Source organism: Stegostoma tigrinum, chromosome 14 (genome assembly GCF_030684315.1).
Source record: "Stegostoma tigrinum isolate sSteTig4 chromosome 14, sSteTig4.hap1, whole genome shotgun sequence".
NCBI classification, from domain to species: domain Eukaryota; kingdom Metazoa; phylum Chordata; class Chondrichthyes; order Orectolobiformes; family Stegostomatidae; genus Stegostoma; species Stegostoma tigrinum.
Window position 1 is genome coordinate 47,741,783 of NC_081367.1, and position 22,378 is coordinate 47,764,160.

General features: G+C 44.7%; 1 protein-coding gene across 2 annotated transcripts in view; it reads left to right on the forward strand.

Annotated features, from left to right (window-relative positions):
* ccdc39 (coiled-coil domain containing 39) overlaps positions 1-22,378 on the forward strand; it is a 129,065-nt gene that overhangs the window by 67,397 nt on the left and 39,290 nt on the right. For both annotated transcript variants that reach the window (XM_048541561.2, XM_048541562.1), the window contains exons 13-14: positions 1,594-1,802; positions 18,359-18,482. In XM_048541561.2, coding sequence (XP_048397518.1) covers positions 1,594-1,802; positions 18,359-18,482 — 333 coding nt within the window. The remainder of the gene's footprint in view (positions 1-1,593; positions 1,803-18,358; positions 18,483-22,378) is intronic.

The window sequence follows — 22,378 nt, forward strand, 5'->3', positions numbered from 1 at the left end:
GGGCCATCTCCAGCACATCCCTCACCTTCCTGGACCTCTCAGTCTCCATCTAAGGCAACCAGGTTGTAACTGATGTCCATTTCAAGCCAACCAACTCCCACATCTACCTAGAATACACCTCCTGCCACCCACCCTCCTGCAAAAATTCCATCCCCTATTCCCAATTCCCCCGCCTCCACCACATCTGCTCCCACGATGAGGCATTCCACTCTCGCACATCCCAGATGTCCTAAGTTCTTCAAGGACCGCAACTTTCCCCCCACAGTGGTCGAGAACGCCCTTGACCCCGTCTCCCGCATTTCCTGCAACACATCCCTCACACCCTACCCCCGCCACAACCGCCCAAGAGGATCCCCCTCGTTCTCACACAGCACCCCACCAACCTCCAGATACAACGCATCATCCTCCAACACTTCCGCCATCTACAATCCGACCCCACCACCCAAGACATTTTTCCATCCCCACACTTGTCTGCTTTCTGGAGAGACCACTCTCTCCGTGACTCCCTTGTTCGCTCCACACTGCCCTCCAACCCCACCACACGCGGCACCTTCCCCTGCAACCACAGGAAATGCTACACTTGCCCCCACACCTCCTCCCTCACCCCTATCCCAGGCCTCAAGGTGACTTTCCATATTAAGCAGAGGTTCACCTGCACATCCTCCAATGTGGTTTACTGTATCCATTGTACCCGGTGTGGCTTCCTCTACATTGGGGAAACCAAGCGGAGGCTTGGGAACCGCTTTGCAGAACACCTCCGCTCGGTTCGCAATAAACAACTGCACCTCCCAGTCGCGAACCATTTCCACTCCCCCTCCCATTCCTTAGATGACATGTCCATCACGGGCCTCCTGCAGTGCCACAATGATGCCACCTGAAGGTTGCCGGAACAGCAACTCATATTCCGCTTGGGAACCCTGCAGCCCAATGGTATCAATGTGGACTTCACAAGTTTCAAAATCTCCCCTTCCCCCACCGCATCCCAAAACCAGCCCAGGTCGTCCCCTCCCCCCACTTCACCACTCAACCAGCCCAGCTCTTCCCCTCCACCCACTGCATCCCAAAACCAGCCCAGCCTATCTCTGCCTCCCTAACCTGTTCTTCCTCTCACCCATCCCTTCCTCCCACCCCAAGCCGCACCTCCATCTCCTACCTACTAACCTCATCCCACCTCCTTGACCTGTCCGTCTTCCCTGGACTGACCTATCCCATCCCTACCTCCCCACCTATACTCTCCTCTCCACCTATCTTCTTTTCTCTCCATCTTCGGTCCGCCTCCCCCTCTCTCCCTATTTATTCCAGAACCCTCACCCCATCCCCCTCTCTGATGAAGGGTCTAGGCCCAAAACGTCAGCTTTTGTGCTCCTGAGATGCTGCTTGGCCTGCTGTGTTCATCCAGCTTCACACTTTATTATCTGTGAGTCTACCTTTGTCAGGTGGTCTACAGTCATTCTAAAGGTGGTTTACTATCACCGGTAATTCCTCTGAACAGGGGAAGAGTGACTCGACCCGAAATGTTTTGTTTCTGATTGACAGCATCTGCAGTTTTTTCGATTTTTAATCACAACAATGACTTTTCTATTCATTATTCAGGATTTAATGATTGAAGATAACCTTTTAAAGTTAGAAGTTGAGCGACTGCGGGATATGCTCCATGACAAAGCAGATGATGTATTATCTTTAGAGAAGCGAAAAATACAACTTGAAACAGCAATGAAAGAGAGGACTGAAGAAATCAAAATTCACATGGATGTACTTCAAGTGCAGATCAAGCACATTGAGCAAGAACAGCAAGGTATTAGGTAAGTGGTCTTTGAAATTTGCACGTTTCATTTAATTTTCTGAAGCTTTTACCTTCATGATATGAAGATAAATAACATCTTCATGATATGAAGATAAATAACATCAAAAAATTGTAAGGTTTTGGAGTAGATTTGTAGCTTGGGTTGTGCATAGTTATTTTGGTTGGCTCGCTGAGCTGGTTTGTTGTTCGCAGACTTTTCATTGCCGTGCTTGGTGAGATCCTCAGTGTAGCCTCTGATGAAAGCACGGTAATGAAACGTCTGCAGAACAACAAACCAGCTTGGTGATCCAACCAACCTCAACATCTGTTTGGTCTGTTTAAAACATGGAAGAATTCGTGTTGGATCCCTGGTTTCAAATTAGCAATAAGAGTGCACCCACTTCACTCCTGTGATTTCTACAAATGTAGTTGTTATTGCTTAATGTATAATCCACATAAGCTACAATATTTCGCTTGATTATTTTCTTTCCATGCTTAGCTGAGTGTTATTGTTTGATTTGTTTTGATCTAATATTCAGAAATATTGAAAATTAATTATTTAACACTGCATTCTATGAATTTAAAGCCAGAAGTTATCAGTCCTTTTATTTGTTATCTCCTTGTCCCGCCTGATCCTCAAGTTATTTCATGAGAGATATTGACACTTTGCTAAATTGAGCTACACACCAAGTTTTCAACTCATAATAATTTCATTCGTCGTAGCAATATTTAGGAAATAAATAGCACTCAAAGTGGAGCTGTGGATAGTGTAGACAGCTGTTGTAGGTTGCAACAGGACATTGACAAGATACAGGGCCGGGCAAAGAAGCGGCAGATGTGAAGTGATTCAGTTTAGAAGGTCAAATTTGAATGCAGAATACAGGGTTCATGGCAGGATTCTTCGCAATGTGGAGGAACAGTAGGATCTTGGGGTCCACGTCCATAGATCCTTCAAAATTTCCACCCAAGTTAATGGGCTTGTTACCAAGACATATGGTGTGTTGGCTTTCAGTGGCAAGGGGATTGAATTTAAGAGCTGCGAGGTTATGCTGCAGTTCTATACAACCCTGGTCAGGCCACACTTGGAATGTTGTGTTCAGTTCTGTCGCCTCATTATAGGAAAGATGTGGAAGCCTAAGAGAGGGTACAGAAGAGATTTACCAGGATGCTGCCTGGAATGGAGGGCAGGTCTTATGAGGAAAGGTTGAGGGAGCTAGGGTTTTTCTCATTGGAGCGAAGAAGGATGAGATGTGACTTGATAGATGTATAGAAGATGATGAGAGGCATAGATGTAGCGAGTAGCCACAGACTTTTTCCCAGGGCTGAAGTGGCTATCATGAGTGGGCATAATTTTAAGGTGATTGGAGGAAGGTAGGTTCTTTATGTAGAGAGTGGAGAGTGCGCGGAATACACTGCCAGCAGTGGTAGTCGAGTCAGATACATTAGGGATATTTAAGAAACTCTTGGATAGGCACATGGATGAAAGTAAAATGAAAGTTATACAGGTTAGTTTGAACTCAGAGTAGGATAATAGGTCAGCACAACATCATGGGTCAAAGGGCCTGTACTGTGCTGTACTGTTCTATGTTTTTGTTTTACAATACACAAGTAAAAAATAAACACATACACTGTGTACTGTTACCATTTTTAAAGCCACCAAAGGTGAAGTATGTGTTCAAACCTAGGATTGCAAAGAACATATCGTGCAGAAACAGGCCTTTCAACCAACCTGATGTTGTGGTGCATAGGCTCCACATGACCTTCCCATCGTATTCCATTTCACCAGATTCCACTCTAGTTGTCTCAACAACTGCGTATGGTAGCATGCAACACATTCTAAACACTCTCTAGGTAAAGAATATTCTCCTGACATTTTGGATTTATTCGTGATTATCTTAGTCTTTCCCTCCCTTTTGTTTTCCTTATTGTTTTGTTGGTGTCTTGTATTTCTCTGTTTCTGCCTTTTCTAAATTTTTTTTGATCAAATCTTTATAATATCTGAAAGGAAAAAAGTTTGCAGGACTGCTGACTAGAGGTAATCTGGGTCTAGCTGAGTTGCTGTTGAGGTAAGTCAGCATAACTTAATGGATGAATGTTTGCATTTTCAATTAGTATTTTTTCACATGAGATTCAAGGCATCTTGTCCAGTATGACTCTCAGCACTTTTTCTCGTAGAGTCATAGAGGTCTACAGCATGGGCACAGGACCTTTGTTCCAACTTGTCCATGTTGCGTTTTCACAATTAAACTGTCCCATTTGCCTTCATTTGGTCCATATCACTCCATACCTATCCCATCCATGCACTTGCCTAAATGTTTCTTAAACTATGGAATTGTACTAACTGCCACCAAGACCTCTGGTATCATGTTTCAGACACTCACTGCCCTGTGTGAAAAAAAATTGCTGCTGTGTACCCTTTTGTATCTCGCCACTGTCACCTTAAACCTATGTCGTCCAGTTTTAGACTCTCCCAGCATTGGGAAAAGCTGTTGGCTATCTACATTATCCATGCCACTCATGATTTTATAGACCTTTATAAGGTCACCCCTCAGTCTCCTATGCTCCAGGGGAAAGAAGTCCCAGCATATCCAAGCTCTCCTTATAACCTATTTATATAATTGACAACCACAGGTGAAGTGCCCAAAGATTAGAGGGTGCCTAATGTTGTGCCATTATTTAAGAAAGGCTGCAGGAAATGCCTGGGAACTACAAACTGGTGAGCCTAATGTCTGTGGTCGATACATTGTTATAAGGGATTCTGAGAGACAGGATCTACAGGCATTTGGAGAGGCAAGAACTCATTTGGGATAGTCAGCATGGCTTTGTGTGTGTCTCTCAAATTTGATTTGAAGTTTTGAAGGGGTGACCAAGAATGTAGATGAGAGCAGTAGGGTAGATGTTGACTACATGAACTTTAGCAAGGTCTCTGACAAGGTACCACATGGTAGGTAATTGAGTAAGGTTAAATCTCACAGGATTCTGGGACAACTAGCCATTTGAATTTGCACTTGGCATGATAGTAGAAGACAGAGCTTGGTGTTGAAGGGTTGTTTTTCAGACTGGATGCCTGTGATCAGCGATGTGCCACAGAGATTGGTGCCAGGTACACTGTTATTTGTCATTTATATAAATGATTTGGATGAGAATTTAGGAAATACAGTTAGTACATATTGGATGACACCAAGATTAGTGGAATAGTCAACAGTGAAGAAGGTTATTTGGAAATGCAGCGAGACCTTGATCAACTGGGCCAGTTAGCCATGCAATCTACTACTCTTTATCTAATCAATAGTGCAACTGGGCACAAAAATCTTTCTTGAAAGGAGAAGTTGAAGTGCCCACCATTGCTGGGACATTTAGTGATCATGTCAGTGGCTCTGCTTTTAAAGCCCAACTGCATACCAGTTCAGTCACGATTCGGAAATGGCCTTCACACTGTGCACTGTGGCGTGAGATCATTATTACTGAGGGCATGGTCCAGAGAAAAGCAAAGCTTGCTTCCCACTTCACCGACAGAAACCTGGAGATGCTGGCATACAGGTTGGAGAAGAGGAAACCAGTCCTATTTGCTGTTGACCAACAGAGGATGCCATGTCACTAGATTAGGCCAGCCTGGACCCAAGTTGCAGCTCCAGTTACTATGGTGTCCCAGGTGAAGTAGGGTGCCCAGCAGGTTAAGAAGGTCAATGATGTGCAGTCCACAAGAGTAAGTACAACCATCTTTTCTCTGTCACTTCACACTCATAGAGCCACCACATGTATAACTTCTGCCACTACACATTCATCCAACTAAGGCTCATAGATTACAGCTTTCGCTATTGCATGCATCATGTCCACTCAATGATCCTCACTACCATCATCCTCCAAACCTACTAACTTTTCCTGCCCTTCGTGTTTCCTTCCTTCATTCACTGGAGACACCTGACTACAAGTCCCGCTCCTGCATTACCACTCTTCCATCCATTGGTAATTTTTAGGGCAAGGGTTAATCAGGCTTCTCATTCACAACAAGTTGAAGATATATGATTTCACCAGCAAAAAGCATGACTGCTGAGGTAGGGACATGGAACCTCCCATGGCCATCAACCCAGTACACATCATTGTGCTGTGGTGTGCTGCTCACTTATTCTTACCCGGCTCACCCATTGCTCACTCATTCTTAATGTGCACAAGCTTTTAGTCGGCTTACTCAATTACTTCCCTCTCTTGTCTAATGTAGGCACTAGGGGCAACGCAACAAAAACGTGCATGAGGAAGAAGCTAGATTTATCTCCGAGGAAGAAGGTACTGAACCGTCAAGGGAATACACTGGCAAGGGTTTCACCCACACCTCCAATCAGCTCAGATTTATACCTCGGTTGTACTCTCTCTAGACTAGTCTCAGGAGCATAATCTGTTTGTGGCTGGTCAAGGAAGGAGTGTCAGAGAACTGAAGACTCAGCACATGCTTAGCCCATAGGCAGAACGGCTTTGACAAAATGCAAAAACAGGTGCAAAAATGGCAGATTTGTCAGAGGCACTTGGTAAGCTGAATCGAAGAATAGAGAAGACCACTATTATTATCTGTACTGTGCTGGCTCCGAGTTGCATGCATCTGGCAGCCTCCACAGACAGATTGGTGACTGCATGGAAAACCAGTTCCAACACAATCAGTATCTGTTGGACATGCACATGGACCTGCACTCCATCCCTCTAGCCATAGTTGCTCAGCATCAATGACAAAGCGAAAAGAGGATGAGGAACCTTTACCTCACTTGCAGTACATCAACTCTGTCATTCCAGCCATAGGTGCTCAGCGTCAATGGCAAGGCTAAAAGGGGATAAAGGACCTTGACTTCACTGCTAATGCCTCTATAAGGGAGGCAGGAGGACCCAGTCACATGATCTCAGAGTCATCTTCTGTGGACCTTCCAGAAGTGTCTGGTCCCTCCACCTCTCCCTGCCTGTGATGCCAAGCCCTGAAGGGGTTCAAGCTGAGGATAGTTGACCTGGCGGGAAACTCTCAGCCGATCTGAGTCCTCTAGGCTAAAAGCACCAAGGATGACTGCCCAAGTCTTCCAAGCCAACTGGTCTGACCAAAGAGCAGGCTATTTCCATCCCACTGTGAATGTCTGGACTGTGCTAAAATATAATGGGCGGTAGTGGGCAAAAAGCACTCACTGAGGGCACATATGTGTTATAGGTAAAGCATAATTGACTGACTGTATATAATCTTGCAATTTTGGAAATATATCTTCACTAGCACTGATAAAATGTCTACTATATTGTACTTTTTGTTGTTGTACTTAATCAAAACATACCAATGTGGGAAATGAGCAAACTCCTCAGTCAGCATGAAAGAGGTTGTAATGATAAAGCATTGCTCATCTCTCCCAAGCAACTAATTCCTTGATTGCAGATAGCCTCAGATATCAGAATCCTTGAATTGTGACATTGACGATTGTAGACAAAACATTCCACTTTAACATGTACAACACTGAAGCTAAGTGGAATGTGCAGGGATTGTGCGTGGGCATAGCCTTCCTTGTGAGTAAGGGTACGGAGTCATTGGTGATTGCACACATCTCAAGAGGGAAATGTTCATTCGATATATCAGCTTTTCAAGGGAGCACATTGCTACCAAAGCGTGGGAGATGTACAAATGAGCAGCTCACATGCAATCTGCCTCATTGCATATAGGTCCGCCAAGAAAATTGCACAAAGCACTACCACTTGAGCTTCCAATGCTATCCTAGAAGATGCAAAAGCATTTCAAGGTTACTCAGCAATTCATATGCATCTTAAACATTAAGGTGTTACTGATAATAGAATGATCAAAAGGAGATTCGTCATGATTGCTTTCAACCTGCTAGCTGTCTCAAGAAATGCCACTGCACAACACTGAAACATATCTTAACACAAGCCTTAAGAACTACTGAAGTGCAGCACTGTGTAATGTTGGTTCCTCCTCTCACTGACTGCTACATTTCCCTAACTGTCAATAGGACATGTAATGTGTAGATATTTGGAACTGGGATCACCCGACCATATCAAGTGTATAATCAGATGGATAATAAGACATATTCAGCAATACTAAAGATCAATGACTGTAAAACTAAAAATGTCTCCATGTTATTTGTACTAATCAAGAGCTGCTTGCATATGTGAATAGTATCTTAAACATTTCAACAAAGCCCAAGCCCAGCTCAAGACTGGAGAATTCCAGGCAGTGAACCATCATTGTAAGAAAGCTTATAGTCTGTTCCACTGTGACCCTGGTGGATGCATCAATTTGAGGGTTTTGTATAGGTGTCATGAGCCATGTTTGGAGGTGAAGTGCCTTTGCCTGCCGGCAGTCATCTGTGTCCAGCTGAGGATCATTGAAGCAGGAAGGATACACCACTTACATCTCTAGCGTGTGAAAATCATGACATCTCTCAGAATAGCTGGCTCAGACTTCAACAATTCGACGTTGATATGAACATTGTTGGTGTGGAAGCCTTACCTGTTGATGAACTCTGCAAGTTGGTGATAGGCTACTCTTAATGCTACACAGATGCAGTCGATAATGCATTGTACCTAGGGGAAGTCAGCAATGGTGGAGAGTCCTGCTACCTGAACTGCTTAACTTCCCTCATAATGGTGGAGGATGTGATTAGCACAAAATGGCATTAGTTTGTATTTATGTGTTAAGGTGCCCTACGTGTCCCAAGTTGCTCGTAGAAATGAGCTGCAGGCATAAAGCTACAGAGCAGCTATTACCTAGATAGTCACCTAGATGAGTTGCCAACCCGGTCCTTCTGAGCAAAGGTCCTGCTCCAGCAAATTACACTGTTTAATAATGACAGCTCACAACATCCTAAATCAGTGCCTGAACAACTTACAGAAATTTGAAGAAAATGACCAGGATGTTGGGTCTCATCATTCTCCGATATTTCTTCAGTGGATCTAGTCTTTCTGCTTTTTGTTTTGAAGGTTACTTGGCAACTGTTGGAGGTTGTTGTTCTTGTCGAGCTTGTTGATGTAGTAATATTCACTGACTTCTTTTACATTGTTTTCATAGTTGTACCAAGAACCCCAGTATGGAACCTCCTTGTAAAGTGCATTAGCATATATCTTGCATTCAGGTCAGAAAGATAGCACAACTTTAATTGCAGGAACTCTTTGACGCTCACATCTATCATAGTGAAGTCTCACATTATGCCACACTAAGGCATGGAAGTTTCCCAAGGAGATCATTACCATGCTTCAACAAGGAGCTCTGACAGATGTCTTCTTATCCAAATATGGATTTGTATCAATATAAGAGACTGCCTTTTGGTTTCTCGTCAGCCTGTGCAATTTTTCAACAGACAATGGAAGATGGAAAACATTTTACAAGGTCTATCCTCGGTCACCGTTTATCTAGATGATACGCTAATAAAGGAAAGAGCAACAAGGAGCACTTAAGGAGCAAACTGACAAGAGGGCAGCAGGGTAAGTCGCTCCATTTAGAGCTTCACTCTGCCCAGCAGTTCCCTTTCCTTTTCCTTTTATTTTCTCCTCTCTCCTCTCTGCAGTAATTCTATTCCCCATGCCCACCCCCTTTTAACTACCCACCTAAGGAGTTGGGTTGTGACTGGGAACTGCATGGCGGTGGCTGTACGCATGGGCTGTGTCCTGCAGCAATGGTGGATTATGCATGGGCTGGAGCGACGGTGACAGTTCAAGAGTGGGCCAGTTTGGCAGTGAGAGCAGGCTGGTGAGGCGGCAACAACGCCAAGAGTGGGCCTTTTGCATGGCTGTGGCCTTCTGGGTATCCTAACAATTGGAGTGGCACCTGCACCATTGTGGAGATTGGACTTGGGACTCTGATAGCTGGACTTTTCTTTTTCTCTTGGTTAGCTTTTAGCTCTGTTAATATCTTTTACTTCTGGTTTTTGTAACCAAGTGGGCACTGGTGAATGTGTGAGTGATAATGGGAATTGCAGATGCTGGAGAATCCAAGATAATAAAATGTGAGGCTGGATGAACACAGCAGGCCCAGCAGCATCTCAGGAGCACAAAAGCTGACGTTTCGGGCCGAGACCCTTCATCAGAGAGGGGGATGGGGTGAGGGTTCTGGAATAAATAGGGAGAGAGGGGGAGGCGGACCGAAGATGGAGAGAAAAGAAGATAGGTGGAGAGGAGAGTATAGGTGGGGAGGTAGGGAGGGGATAGGTCAGTCCAGGGAAGACTGACAGGTCAAAGAGGTGGGATGAGGTTAGTAGGTGGGAGATGGAGGTGCGGCTTGGGGTGGGAAGAAGGGATGGGTGAGAGGAAGAACAGGCTAGGGAGGCAGAGACAGGTTGGACTGGTTTTGGGATGCAGTGGGTGGAGGGGAAGAGCTGGGCTGGTTGTGTGGTGCAGTGGGGGGAGGGGACGAACTGGGCTGGTTTTGGGATGCGGTGGGGGAAGGGAAGATTTTGAAGCTGGTGAAGTCCACATTGATACCATTGGGCTGCAGGGTTCCCGAGCGGAATATGAGTTGCTGTTCCTGCAACCTTCGGGTGGCATCATTGTGGCACTGCAGGAGGCCCATGATGGACATGTCATCTAAAGAATGGGAGGGGGAGTGGAAATGGTTTGCGACTGGGAGGTGCAGTTGTTTATTGCGAACCGAGCGGAGGTGTTCTGCAAAGCGGTCCCCAAGCCTCCGCTTGGTTTCCCCAATGTAGAGAAAGCCACACCGGGTGCAGTGGATGCAGTATACCACATTGGCAGATGTGCAGGTGAACCTCTGCTTAATGTGGAATGTCATCTTGGGACCTGGGATAGGGGTGAGGGAGGAGGTGTGGGAGCAAGTGTAGCATTTCCTGCGGTTGCAGGGGAAGGTGCCGGGTGTGGTGGGGTTGGAGGGCACTGTGGAGCGAACGAGGGAGTCACGGAGAGAGTGGTCTCTCCAGAAGGCAGACAGGGGTGGGGATGGAAAATGTCTTGGGTGGTGGGGTCGGATTGTAGATGGCGGAAGTGTCGGAGGATGATGCGTTGTATCCGGAGGTTGGTGGGGTGGTGTGTGAGAACGAGGGGCATCCTCTTTGGGCAGTTGTGGCGGGGGCGGGGTGTGAGGGATGTCTTGCGGGAAATGCGGGAGACGCGGTCAATGGCGTTCTCGACCACTGTGGGGGGAAAGTTGCGGTCCTTGAAGAACTGGGACATCTGGGATGTGCGGGAGTGGAATGCCTCATCGTGGGAGCAGATGCGGCGGAGGCGGAGAAATTGGGAATAGGGGATGGAATTTCTACAGGAGGGTGGGTGGGAGGAGGTGTATTCTAGGTAGCTGTGGGAGCCGGTGGGCTTGAAATGGACATCCCACTTCCTACAGACTAAGGGGGTGGCCATGGGCACCCGCATGGGCCCCAGCTATGCCTGCCTCTTTGTAGGTTACGTGGAACAGTCCCTCTTCCGCACCTACACAGGCCTCAAACCCCACCTCTTCCTCCGTTACATTGATGACTGTATCGGCGCCGCCTCTTGCTCCCCAGAGGAGCTCGAACAGTTCATCCACTTCACCAACACCTTCCACCCCAACCTTCAGTTCACCTGGGCCATCTCCAGCATATCCCTCACCTTCCTGGATCTCTCAGTCTCCATCTCAGGCAACCAGCTTGAAACTGATGTCCATTTCAAGCCCACCGACTCCCACAGCTACCTAGAATACACCTCCTCCCACCCACCCTCCTGTAGAAATTCCATCCCCTATTCCCAATTTCTCCGCCTCCGCCGCATCTGCTCCCACGATGAGGCATTCCACTCCCGCACATCCCAGATGTCCCAGTTCTTCAAGGACTGCAACTTTCCCCCCACAGTGGTCGAGAACGCCCTTGACTACGTCTCCCGCATTTCCCGCAAGACATCCCTCACACCCCGCCCCCGCCACAATCGCCCAAAGAGGATACCCCTCATTCTCACACACCACCCCACCAACCTCCGGATACAACGCATCATCCTCCGACACCTCCGCCATCTACAATCCGACCCCACCACCCAAGCCATTTTTCCATCCCCACCCCTGTCTGCCTTCTGGAGAGACCACTCTCGCCGTGACTCCCTCGTTCGCTCCACAGTGCCCTCCAACCCCACCACACCCGGCACCTTCCCCTGCAACCGCAGGAAATGCTACACTTGCCCCCACACCACCTCCCTCACCCCTATCCCAGGCCTCAAGATGACTTTCCACATTGGCAGATGTGCAGGTGAACCTCTGCTTAATGTGGTACACTGCATCCACTGTACCCGGTGTGGCTTCCTCTACATTGGGGAAACCAAGCGGAGGCTTGGGGACTGCTTTGCAGAACACCTCCGCTCGGTTCGCAATAAACAACTGCACCTCCCAGTCGCAAACCATTTCCACTCCCTCTCCCATTCTTTAGATGACATGTCCATCATGGGCCTCCTGCAGTGCCACAATGATGCCACCCGAAGGTTGCAGGAACAGCAACTCATATTCCGCTTGGGAACACTGCAGCCCAATGGTATCAATGTGGACTTCACCAGCTTCAAAATCTCCCCTCCACCCACTGCATCCCAAAACCAGTCCAGCCTGTCTCTGCCTCCCTAACCTGTTCTTCCTCTCACCCATCCCTTCCTCCCACCCCAAGCCACACCTCCATCTCCTACCTACTAACCTCATCCCACCTCCTTGACCTGTCCGTCTTCCCCGGACTGAGCTATCCCCTCCCTACTTCCCCACCTATACTCTCCTCTCCACCTATCTTCTTTTCTCTCCATCTTCGGTCCGCCTCCCCCTCTCTCCCTATTTATTCCAGAACCCTCACCCCATCCCCCTCTCTGATGAAGGGTCTCGGCCCGAAACGTCAGCTTTTGTGCTCCTGAGATGCTGCTGGGCCTGCTGTGTTCATCCAGCCTCACATTTTATTATCTTGGGCACTGGTGAATGGTGACTTTGTGCACTTTCCGCTGTACTTATATATTCCTATACTTAGTATATGTGACAAATCTAGAGAACTTGGACATAGTCCTTAGATGCTTTTACCAGGTGGGCATGCTACTTAGAAGGGAAAAATGCATGTTCCAGGCACCCCTACCGACCTACTTGGGCTATAGAGTCGATAAAACTGAATTACACTGGTTGGTTAGATTAAGTAAGGGTGATCAAAGGTGCACTGACTCCCACATCTCTACCGGAGCTTAGCTCTTTCCTTGGGCTGGTGAACTATTATGGAAAGTTTATACATAACCTGGGCCTCCATACTGCGACCTTTGTGATAACTCATAAAAAAGCATCATCCTTCGAAATGGTTGTGTAGCCAAACCTTTGCCTTCAGGGTCACAAAGAAACAGCTATCATCCTCTCAGGTGTTGGCACACTGTAATCCCAAGTGAAATCTGATATTGACATGTAATTCCTCCCCGTATGGCATTGGGGTAGTATTAGTTCATAGGTGGCCCTATGAAGAGCAATGCTCAATAGTGTAGACACCCAGGACTTTGGCTAATGCAGAGGGTAAATATGTCCAGATAGCCAGATAAAGAAGGAAGATTTGGTGGTCATATTTAGAGTCAGGAAGTTCCACCAATACCTTTACAAATGTAAATTTATTATAATAATGGTCTATAAACCCTTGCCAGGTCTACTTAAAGAAGACAAGGCAGTGTTGCCCACAGCTTCAGGCTGAATTTAGCAGTGGACTCGAATATGAAGTATAATTACAAGTTGCAACCCATCTGGGAGGCCAAGTAGCAAATGTGGATACATTGAGCTACCTCTCGCTGGCACCTATGCCACTGGGTGGTATCACCACTGGAAGAGTCCACAATGGTTTTAAACTTTCTGGGCACACTTCCAGTCACAGCCAATAATATCAGACTATGGATGCAGAAAGATCCAGTCCTGGCAACTGAAACAGCTGGTGGTGATGGAGGAAACCAAAGGACTGTCACAGCCAGAAATGAAACTTTTTGGACCCAGGAGACCACATCCAAGTAGAGGACAGCATATTATTATGGGGAGCAAGAATGATTATCCTGAGCAAAGATCACTGCCAGATACTGGCTGAACTCTACCAGGGTCATCCAGGAGACCCCAAAATGAGGATGTTGGCAACAAGTTATGTCTGATAGCCAGAACTGGATGCAGACATAGCTGCATTGGTGGGCCAGTGCCCAGAGTATCAGCAAGAGCAAAAATTACTGCCAGCAGCTCTCCCACATTCATAGGAATGGCCAGGTAAACCCTGGTCTCAGTTACACGTCAGCTGTGCAGGTTGTTTCATGGGCCCAATGTTCTTAGTCATTGTGGATGCTCACCCAAAATGGCTGGATGTGCATAGAGTTCATTCATCAAACATGGGGACGATGATAGAAAAACTGCACACATCTTTTCTAATACACAGGCTCCCCTAAGTATTGGTCATAGATAATGGGCTACTGTTTATCAGCAGAGGATTTCATATTTCCTAAAGTCAAATGGCATTTTTCATACAAGAACAGCTCCATACCATCCAGCATCCAATGGTCTTGGAGAAACAGCAGTCCAAACTTTGAAAGCAAGCTTAAAGAAACAGCCTACTGCTTCAATATATACCAAACTGTCCCAGTTCCTATTTGATTATAGGACCACTCCTCATTTAACTGCAGGGATAGCTTCAGCAGAGTTGCTAATGGGGAGAAGACTCTGTGCCAGGTTAAATCTGATCTTCCCCAACCTGGAGGGGGAGGAGGGGTGTGGGTGGGTGGAGGGTGAAATCGCACCAGGAACGCAAATGCCAGACACAAGACTCTGCTAAACAAGAGAGACAGTTTACCTCAAAGTATGAAGTTTAATGGAAGAACCACGGAAATGGCCCTGCATGGGTAACAGGCATGGTCAACGTGAGGCCAGGTCTAGTGACATGCAAAGTTTGGGCAGATGCAATGGTTCTGAACAAGCATATGAATGTATGAAAGCTGCAAACTCACAAACAATGCCGGAGCAAAATGTGCCCAGCTCTTCAACTGTCTTTGACTGTTCCGGTTTTTTGTGCGTTCACCTTCTCTGTCAAGAGTTGAAGGTACTTCGGAATCTGAGATGGCATCGGCAGATGTCAATGCTCAACGCCTTTGCTGCCTGCACAGGAGAATGAATTTCTTCTAAGACATTTCATGTGCAAGAAGTGAGCTACTGTGTATTACATGCTGCCTGTACCAGAGGCAGAGTCAGAGGAACCTGACCATACACTGAAATGCCCCAGAAGGAGCTACAAAAAAAAAGAACCAGCCTATGTCCTCGAACTCAGAGGGGGAGGAAATGTAGTGGTTGTCATGCGGCCAGCAAGATGGACCTCATAGAATGGGTTTCTTGATTTGGGCTGTTAATCTGTTCCAATCAGGGACCCTGACTGAAAGATATAAACAGCAGTGTCAAGAGGTTCTATTCGTGAAGAGCTGGCTGTGAAGAAGCTGCATCATTGTCAATGGTTTTCCACAAGTAAATAAAGGGTGACTAGGTGATGGGACACGTCCTCTATGGACTTATTTCATGACCTACTCATAATCCCCAGACTGGTTGCACTTGATCAGCAGGACTAACCAGGGCTCAATCCTCAAACTTCAAGGACACTAATTGCTGGACTCTGGTAAGACCAAACATCTGACTTACTATGGCTAACCTCTTAGGCTGAAATCAAATGAGTCCCTTGACTGACTTTCACAGTACCTTCTAACTGACCCTAATATCCCTTGATCCTAATCAGAACTGCTTCCCTTTGATTTCTATACTGTGATATTTTGCTGCGGTGGCATGCCAGAACTGAAGCCCTGCTATTCCTGATGTCATCACCAAAAGTAAAGAAATTATGCAAATATTCCCCAATTTACATGACTTTCACATAGACATTGACAGAATGTATAGACTAGGTTTCTGAAACTAATAAAATGACTATTATAAGTGGTTAGATGCTAACTGTAATCAAACAATTATGAACCATCAGCATATAATTCTACTAATTAAAGCTCTAATTTAGTTATAAATGCACATACAGACACAGAAATTGAAAAGAAAACTTGCGAGTTATGAACAGATGCAATGACTGGAAAAGCTGTTCACTGGTACCTGAGATGATTCTTTGCTGGTCAGAATATGGTTTCTTAGATCTCCTTCCCTTGATGCTGCCACAGGTTTTCAAGAAGGTGATTCACTTATAAAAGGTATTTAACATATCAATGTAAAGTCACAGCTTATAGCAACTGCTGTAGTAAAGATAAACTGGTTTTCTTCAACCTTAAAGTGACTTTTACTGCAAAGAAGAGAGCTGGTCGAGATCAGATTGATTCTCCCTATTTTGTTCATAGGCCCAAGCTGTTCAGATAGTACCAATGCATGGGGTACCAATCACATAGTTGCTAGCAGGTAGAAAACCTTTGTCATCAATAGTTAGTGACTGATCCTTAGGTAAAGTGGCTTCTTTTGGCCAATTCCATTGTACCCAATCTTCAGCCTCAGCTCATCAGCAAACTCTACTTCAAATGCTACTTGAACAAACAGCTATGTAAACAATGTGTCAGGTTACTTGCTTTCAAAATAATGCAGCAATCCTTGATTTTAAAACAGTTCCTTTGTCATTAGTTCCGAGCACTGATCACCCCATACATTAAGAAAGCAATGCAAGCTGGGGCAGCAAGTCTGTAACTAAGCACTGATGACCCTGTACACTGAGAAAGCAATGTGACCCATAGTTAGTGTTGAATCAGTGATTAGGCACTAAAAATGCATTGTGATATACAGATGCTGACAACTTACAAGAAAATGAGCACCACAAAAAGCAAACTAACAGTCATAAGATGCTTAAGACATGTCCCTGCATGTAAAGCAATATTGCAGAAGCATGCAAGTCATGTGTCCCCCTGAGTTCCAAAATCCACGTCAAAGGGTTGAAGTGGAGCATGATTTAACACAGAGACAGGCAGAGTGATGTGGAGGCTGATGATTTGACGATGTCGACTTTTGTGATGAAGCATCAAAAAGGATCATAGTGAATAAGCGTGCAGCGATATTGACGCAAAGTTGGATAATGACTAGGACAAGCATTTTATGACCTGGAAGTGATGTATCAATGAGGCCATTTGGAGCTTTAATGAGATGCAAATGCGTGGAAATAAGCTGGTTGCACTAAATGGTGGGATTCTGAAGTTGCCATTTAAAGATTGAGGGGAAAAACACACGTTTTCTCAATATCCAGAGTCTGATGTTTTTTTCATCCACCCATATTTTCCTACATTTCTCACCATTGCTCACATCACACCAGGGAACGCCTCTTCCAAATAGTGTACCAAATGTCCTCCTATTCTATAACCAGACAGAGCGGAGGGTTTGATTTTCAGTGATCATCCCCTTCACTTCCCTAGATTGTGCATACCTAGAACGGCAACAGGAGCAGATATATTGGATTTCTGTCACCTGCAATTTCCCTTCCAAGCCACACAGTATTTTGACTTGAAACTATATGACTGTTCATTCAAAGTTCTTTTTTCTATTCATTTTGTGGGATGTGGGTGTCGCTGACTAGCAAGCGTTTCTTTTTGAGAAGGTGGTGATCAGCTGTCTTCTTGAACTGCAGCATTCCTCCTGCTGTGGGTTGACCCACAAAGCTATTAGGGAGGGAATTCCAGGATCTTGACCCAGCGACAGTGAATGAACAGCAATATATTTCCAAGTCAGGATGGTCAGTAACTTAGAGGCGGTAGTGTTCCCATATATCTTCTGCCCTTGTCCTTCTAGATAGAAGTGGTTGTGGGTTTGGAAGATGCTGTTTGAGGATCTTTGGTGAATTTCTGCAGTGCTTGTAGGTGGTACACACTGCTGCTACTGAGCGTCCGTGGTAAATGGAGTGAATGTTTGTGGATGTAGTGCCAATCAAACAGACTGCTTTGTCCTGGATGGTGTCAGGCTTCTTGAGTGTTGTTGGGGCTGCACGCATCCAGGCAAGTGGGGAGTATTCCATCACACTCCCAACTTGTGCCTTGTCGATGGTGGACAGACTTTGAGGAGTCAGGAGATGAGTTACTTGCTGCAGTATTCCCAGCTTCTGGCCTGCTCATGTAGCCACTCTGTTAATGTGGTGAGTCCAGGTGAGTTTCTAGTTGTTGGGTTAAAATCATGGCTATCCTTTCTAAACAGCATTGTGAGTTCCCTGACCATCTTCGCCCCACCCCACCAAATTGTGCAGCAGTTTAAGAAGGCACCTCAAAACCACCTTCTTCAGGGCTATTCGAATATGGGCAACAAATTCGTCCAGCCTTTGATGCCCACATTCCATAAATAATTAAAAAGTATTCATCTAGATACCTCAGTATTTCTGTTACTGTATTTTATTTCTATAGTCAAACATCTGTTTTAAATGCATTGTGAACTTGAAAAGCTAGTCATTCCAGAAACAGTAAGTTTCCTTCATGTCTAGTTTCTAGGCCTGAAACGTCAGCTTTTGTGCTCCTCAGATGCTGCTTGGCCTGCTGTGTTCATCCAGCTCCACACTTTGTTATCTTAGTTTCCTTAATGTACTTGCTATCAAAAATTGTTAAAGTGGTCAAATGTGTTTGTGTTTAGCACAATTTGCTCCATACTTTATGTATTTTTTTCAGTGCTGAATTACATGAAAGATTATCAAAAATTGATAAAATGAAGAAAAGATATGAACTTCTGATGGTTACAATGAAACCTGCCGAGGGTGAAGAAGAACGATCTCAAGCTTATTATGTCATTAAGGTAATTTAATATGTGTCAGCTATAGCCAATGGAAAAATGAAAAAATATTGATTAATATTATTGCTGTTAAAAAATCATAGATGCATCTCTCATCCCTGAATGGATTTTGCCATAATTACCTATTACATTAAATACTTCAATGCAGTGAGAAAATAAATAAAGACTTTCAAATGAAGAACATTTATTTATGTTAAACAATATAAACAATTCTGGTGGATTTATCTTCTTTGCTCTGTTTGTAAAATTACTTTTCCTTCCTGAATTTGTTGACTCCTTGATGAAGTTTACTTCCACAGCATCCATAAGATTTTCAGATAATTGAATCATGGGGCCTGAAGCTTATTTGTGCCTTTCAAGTACCAATAGTCATCCCTGCAAAAATTGGGATTTTATCCTCCTTGTCAAAGGACACAAGGCTAACTGATCACAATTCTAACTGAAATTGAGGTTCAAAATCTAGCCAGTTTTTGTGGAAGTTATACCATACTTTTAATTGCAAGAACTAACTAACAGTGGCTCCCTTAGCTAAAATCACAGCGGGGAGGGAGGAAGGGAGGGAAGGTGTGTGAGAAATAGAGAGTGAAAACACCAGAAGGCCAAGCCCCAACCAAAATCTGCTGGTCAGGAAAAGTCGGTGAGGTAGAGCAGGGTCCAGCAGCCAGAAAAGAAGCACTACCATCAAGTAACAGCCTGATTAGACCATGGAGGCTATGGTGGTCAGGAAGAAAAGGCATTACAGAACCCTACCCCGCCCCACCAACCTCCCCAGAAAGAATCCATCAAGCAATTGCATGATGTGGCTAGGAACAAACAAGGACTTCTACAGGTCATCCAATGCTCAATGAGCAAATGTACGCCCTAGCACAGTCCCAGGCAGCCACCGCACTGGCTCTACTCAACAGGATCCATTAGGAAAGATCCCCAAATGTTAGTAATGAGGACTTTGCAGGGGTTGTGTTTGCTGGTTTCATTTCTGGTAAATTAGTTGATGCCAGGCAGTTGCTTTAATTTTTCCTTTCTAGCGGTTGCTACAACTGAATAGCTTGCCATTTCAGAGGGCATTTATGAGTCAACCACAGTGCCGTGGATATAGGCTACTCCAGGTAAGGTTGGCAGTCTAAAGGACATGAGTGAACTGACTACAATAGTCGACAATGGTCATCAATGATTTCACAGGCATCATTAGAGTTTGAAGTCAAGATTTTTTATTGAATCCAAATTCCACAACCTGCTATGGTGGGATTCAAACCTAGGTCCCCAAAATATTATCTGGGTCTCTGGATTACCAGTCTAATAACAATATCACTAGGCTATCATCTCTGCTATCCTTGTCCTTCTAGGAAGAGGACTTAGAAACAGGCATAAGCCATTTGGCCGTTTAAGCCTGTTCCACAATAAGATCACAGCTGATCTGCTTATGGTCTTATCTCCACTTTGATGCCTATAACCCAAAACTCTAGCCTCTCATACCTTGCCAAAATCTGTCAAAATCAGTCTTAAATAAATTTGTGGACCTGTCCTCCACTACCTTCTGGGGAACATAATGTCTCTCAAAAGAAAATTCTCAACTCTGCCTCAAATGTCAGACCTCGTACTGTGAAACGTTCATCCCGAGTTTTAGTCTCTGCAGACGAGAAAACATGGATATGTTCAGGATATCTCCTAGTTCCCTCAAAGTCTGGAATATTTCAGAAAGTTCATTTCTCACTGTTCTAAACTCCTAATGTGTTGTTACGATAACAGGTCAGAAGCATAAAATACGATAGGTGCTATGCCCCACAATTTTCAAAATCTGTTTTCAAAAAAGGAGTGCTCCAAAGACAAAATAGCTGCAGTTGTAAATTAAACAGTTGGCTGGCAAAACATCTATACAAGACCAATGAAATGTAACACTTCAATGTGTCAAAGTGATTTGAGATAATGAGGGAGCTAACTATTCTTCTTCTCCCTGGCCACTCTCAGTAGAGAGCCATTTCTTACAGACATTTTGCGGTTGCCCCTTTCCAGAAATATACAAAAGAAGAATACTTTAGCATTAGCTTGTGCGTTATTATTAGGCTGTTGTGGACTGGTATCTCTAGTATGCTGTGGAAGTCACAGTTTTGAGAATAGCTAGTAGGCACCTCTGCACCACAGGCAAAGAAAGGAAGAAAATCTCTCATTCAGAGTGCTGCAAACCAGTTTGAAAAAAATGAAGATAACAGAGTTTCAATCACCCTACAAAACCAACAATCTCAAAAATCAACTATTCAACTGCTAGTGCCATGCTACCAGTGCAACCCAATAACAACTGCAAAGTCACATTATTTACTTTTAACAAATAAGTAGAGACTGATCCATATAAGCTTTTAAGAAAACCATTTTTTTGGACTCATCTCTTGTTTCTAATGTGTGTGCATTACTATTTCTTCTCGCTCTTTTGTTTATGGTCTTATCTCCACTTTGATGCCTATAACCCAAAACCCTAGCTTCTCATACCTTGCCAAAATCTGTCAAAATCAGTCTTAAATAAATTTGTGGACCTGTCTAAATTGAGCTAAATTGGTTCCTTTTTAAAGCATATGTAAATGAAAAAAAAACTCAAGGACTGTGGATACTGGAAATCAGAAACAAATACAAAACTGCTAGAAAAACTAAGCAGGTCTGGCAGCATCTGTGGAAAGAATTTTCTAAATTAACCTTGTTGCAACCAAACAAGTGGGTGGGTGAAGTAAGAAAGGGAGACAATTCATCTTCAACTGGGAGCTTAACAATTTAGGGTATCCCATTTGTGACCATGAGTAATTAGGAAACATTGCCAGGGATCTGTTCCTAACAGGATATCGACCTAACCTGTACAAATTTTCTACATAATGTACTACTTCTAAAGCATTTTATTTTTAAATAAGAAAACTGTACACAATGTTCTAGATGTGGTCTCACCGATTTCCTGTAGAGGTGCAGTAAAATTTCCATTTTTTTTCATCTGTAGGAAGTGGGTGTTGCAGGCTGGCCAGCATCTATTGCCTGTCTCTAGTTGCCCTTGAGGAGGTGGTAGTAAGCTACCTTCTTGAACTGCTGTAGTCCACCGCCTGTGGTTTGACTCACAATACTGTTAGGGAGAGAATACCAGGATTTTGAGGCAGCAATAATGAAGGAACAGCAATATATTTCCAAGGCAGGACGGTGAGTGGCTTGGAGGGGAACTTGCAGGAACACCTATGTATCTTTTGCCCTTGCCCTTTTAGATGTAAGTGGTCATGGGTTTGGAAGATGTTGTCAGGGGATCTTTAGTGAATTTTGGCAGTGTATCTTATAGATAGTACACACTGCTGCTAATGAGCGTTGGTGGTGGAGGGAGTGGATGCTGTGCCAATCAAGCAGGCTGCTTTGTCCAAGATAGTGTCAAGCTTCAAGTGTTGTTGGAGCTGCAGGTGCAGAGTATACCATCACACTCCTAACTTGTGCCTTGTTGATAATAGACATACTTTGGGGTGTCAGGAGGTAAGTTACTCACTGCAGTGTTCCTAGCCTCTGTTCTGCTCTGTAGCCACTGTGTTTATGTGGCAAGTCCAGTTGAGTTTCCAGTTATGTAAAACCTCAGGCTGTTGATACTAGGGGACTCAATGATGGTAACACAGGGACATTGATTAGATTGTTTCTTATTGATGGTGGTCATAGTCTGGCATTTATGTAGTGCCAGTGTTACTTGCCACTTGTTAGCCCAAGCCTGATATTGTTCAAATCTTGTTATATCTGAACTTGGATTACTTCAGTATCTGAGGAGTCGCAAATGCTGCTAAACATTGGGCAACCATCAGCAAACATTTCCACTTCTGACCTAATGATAAAAAGAAGATCATTAATGAACCAGCTGAAGATGGTTGGACGCAGGACACTGCCCTGAGGAACTTCTG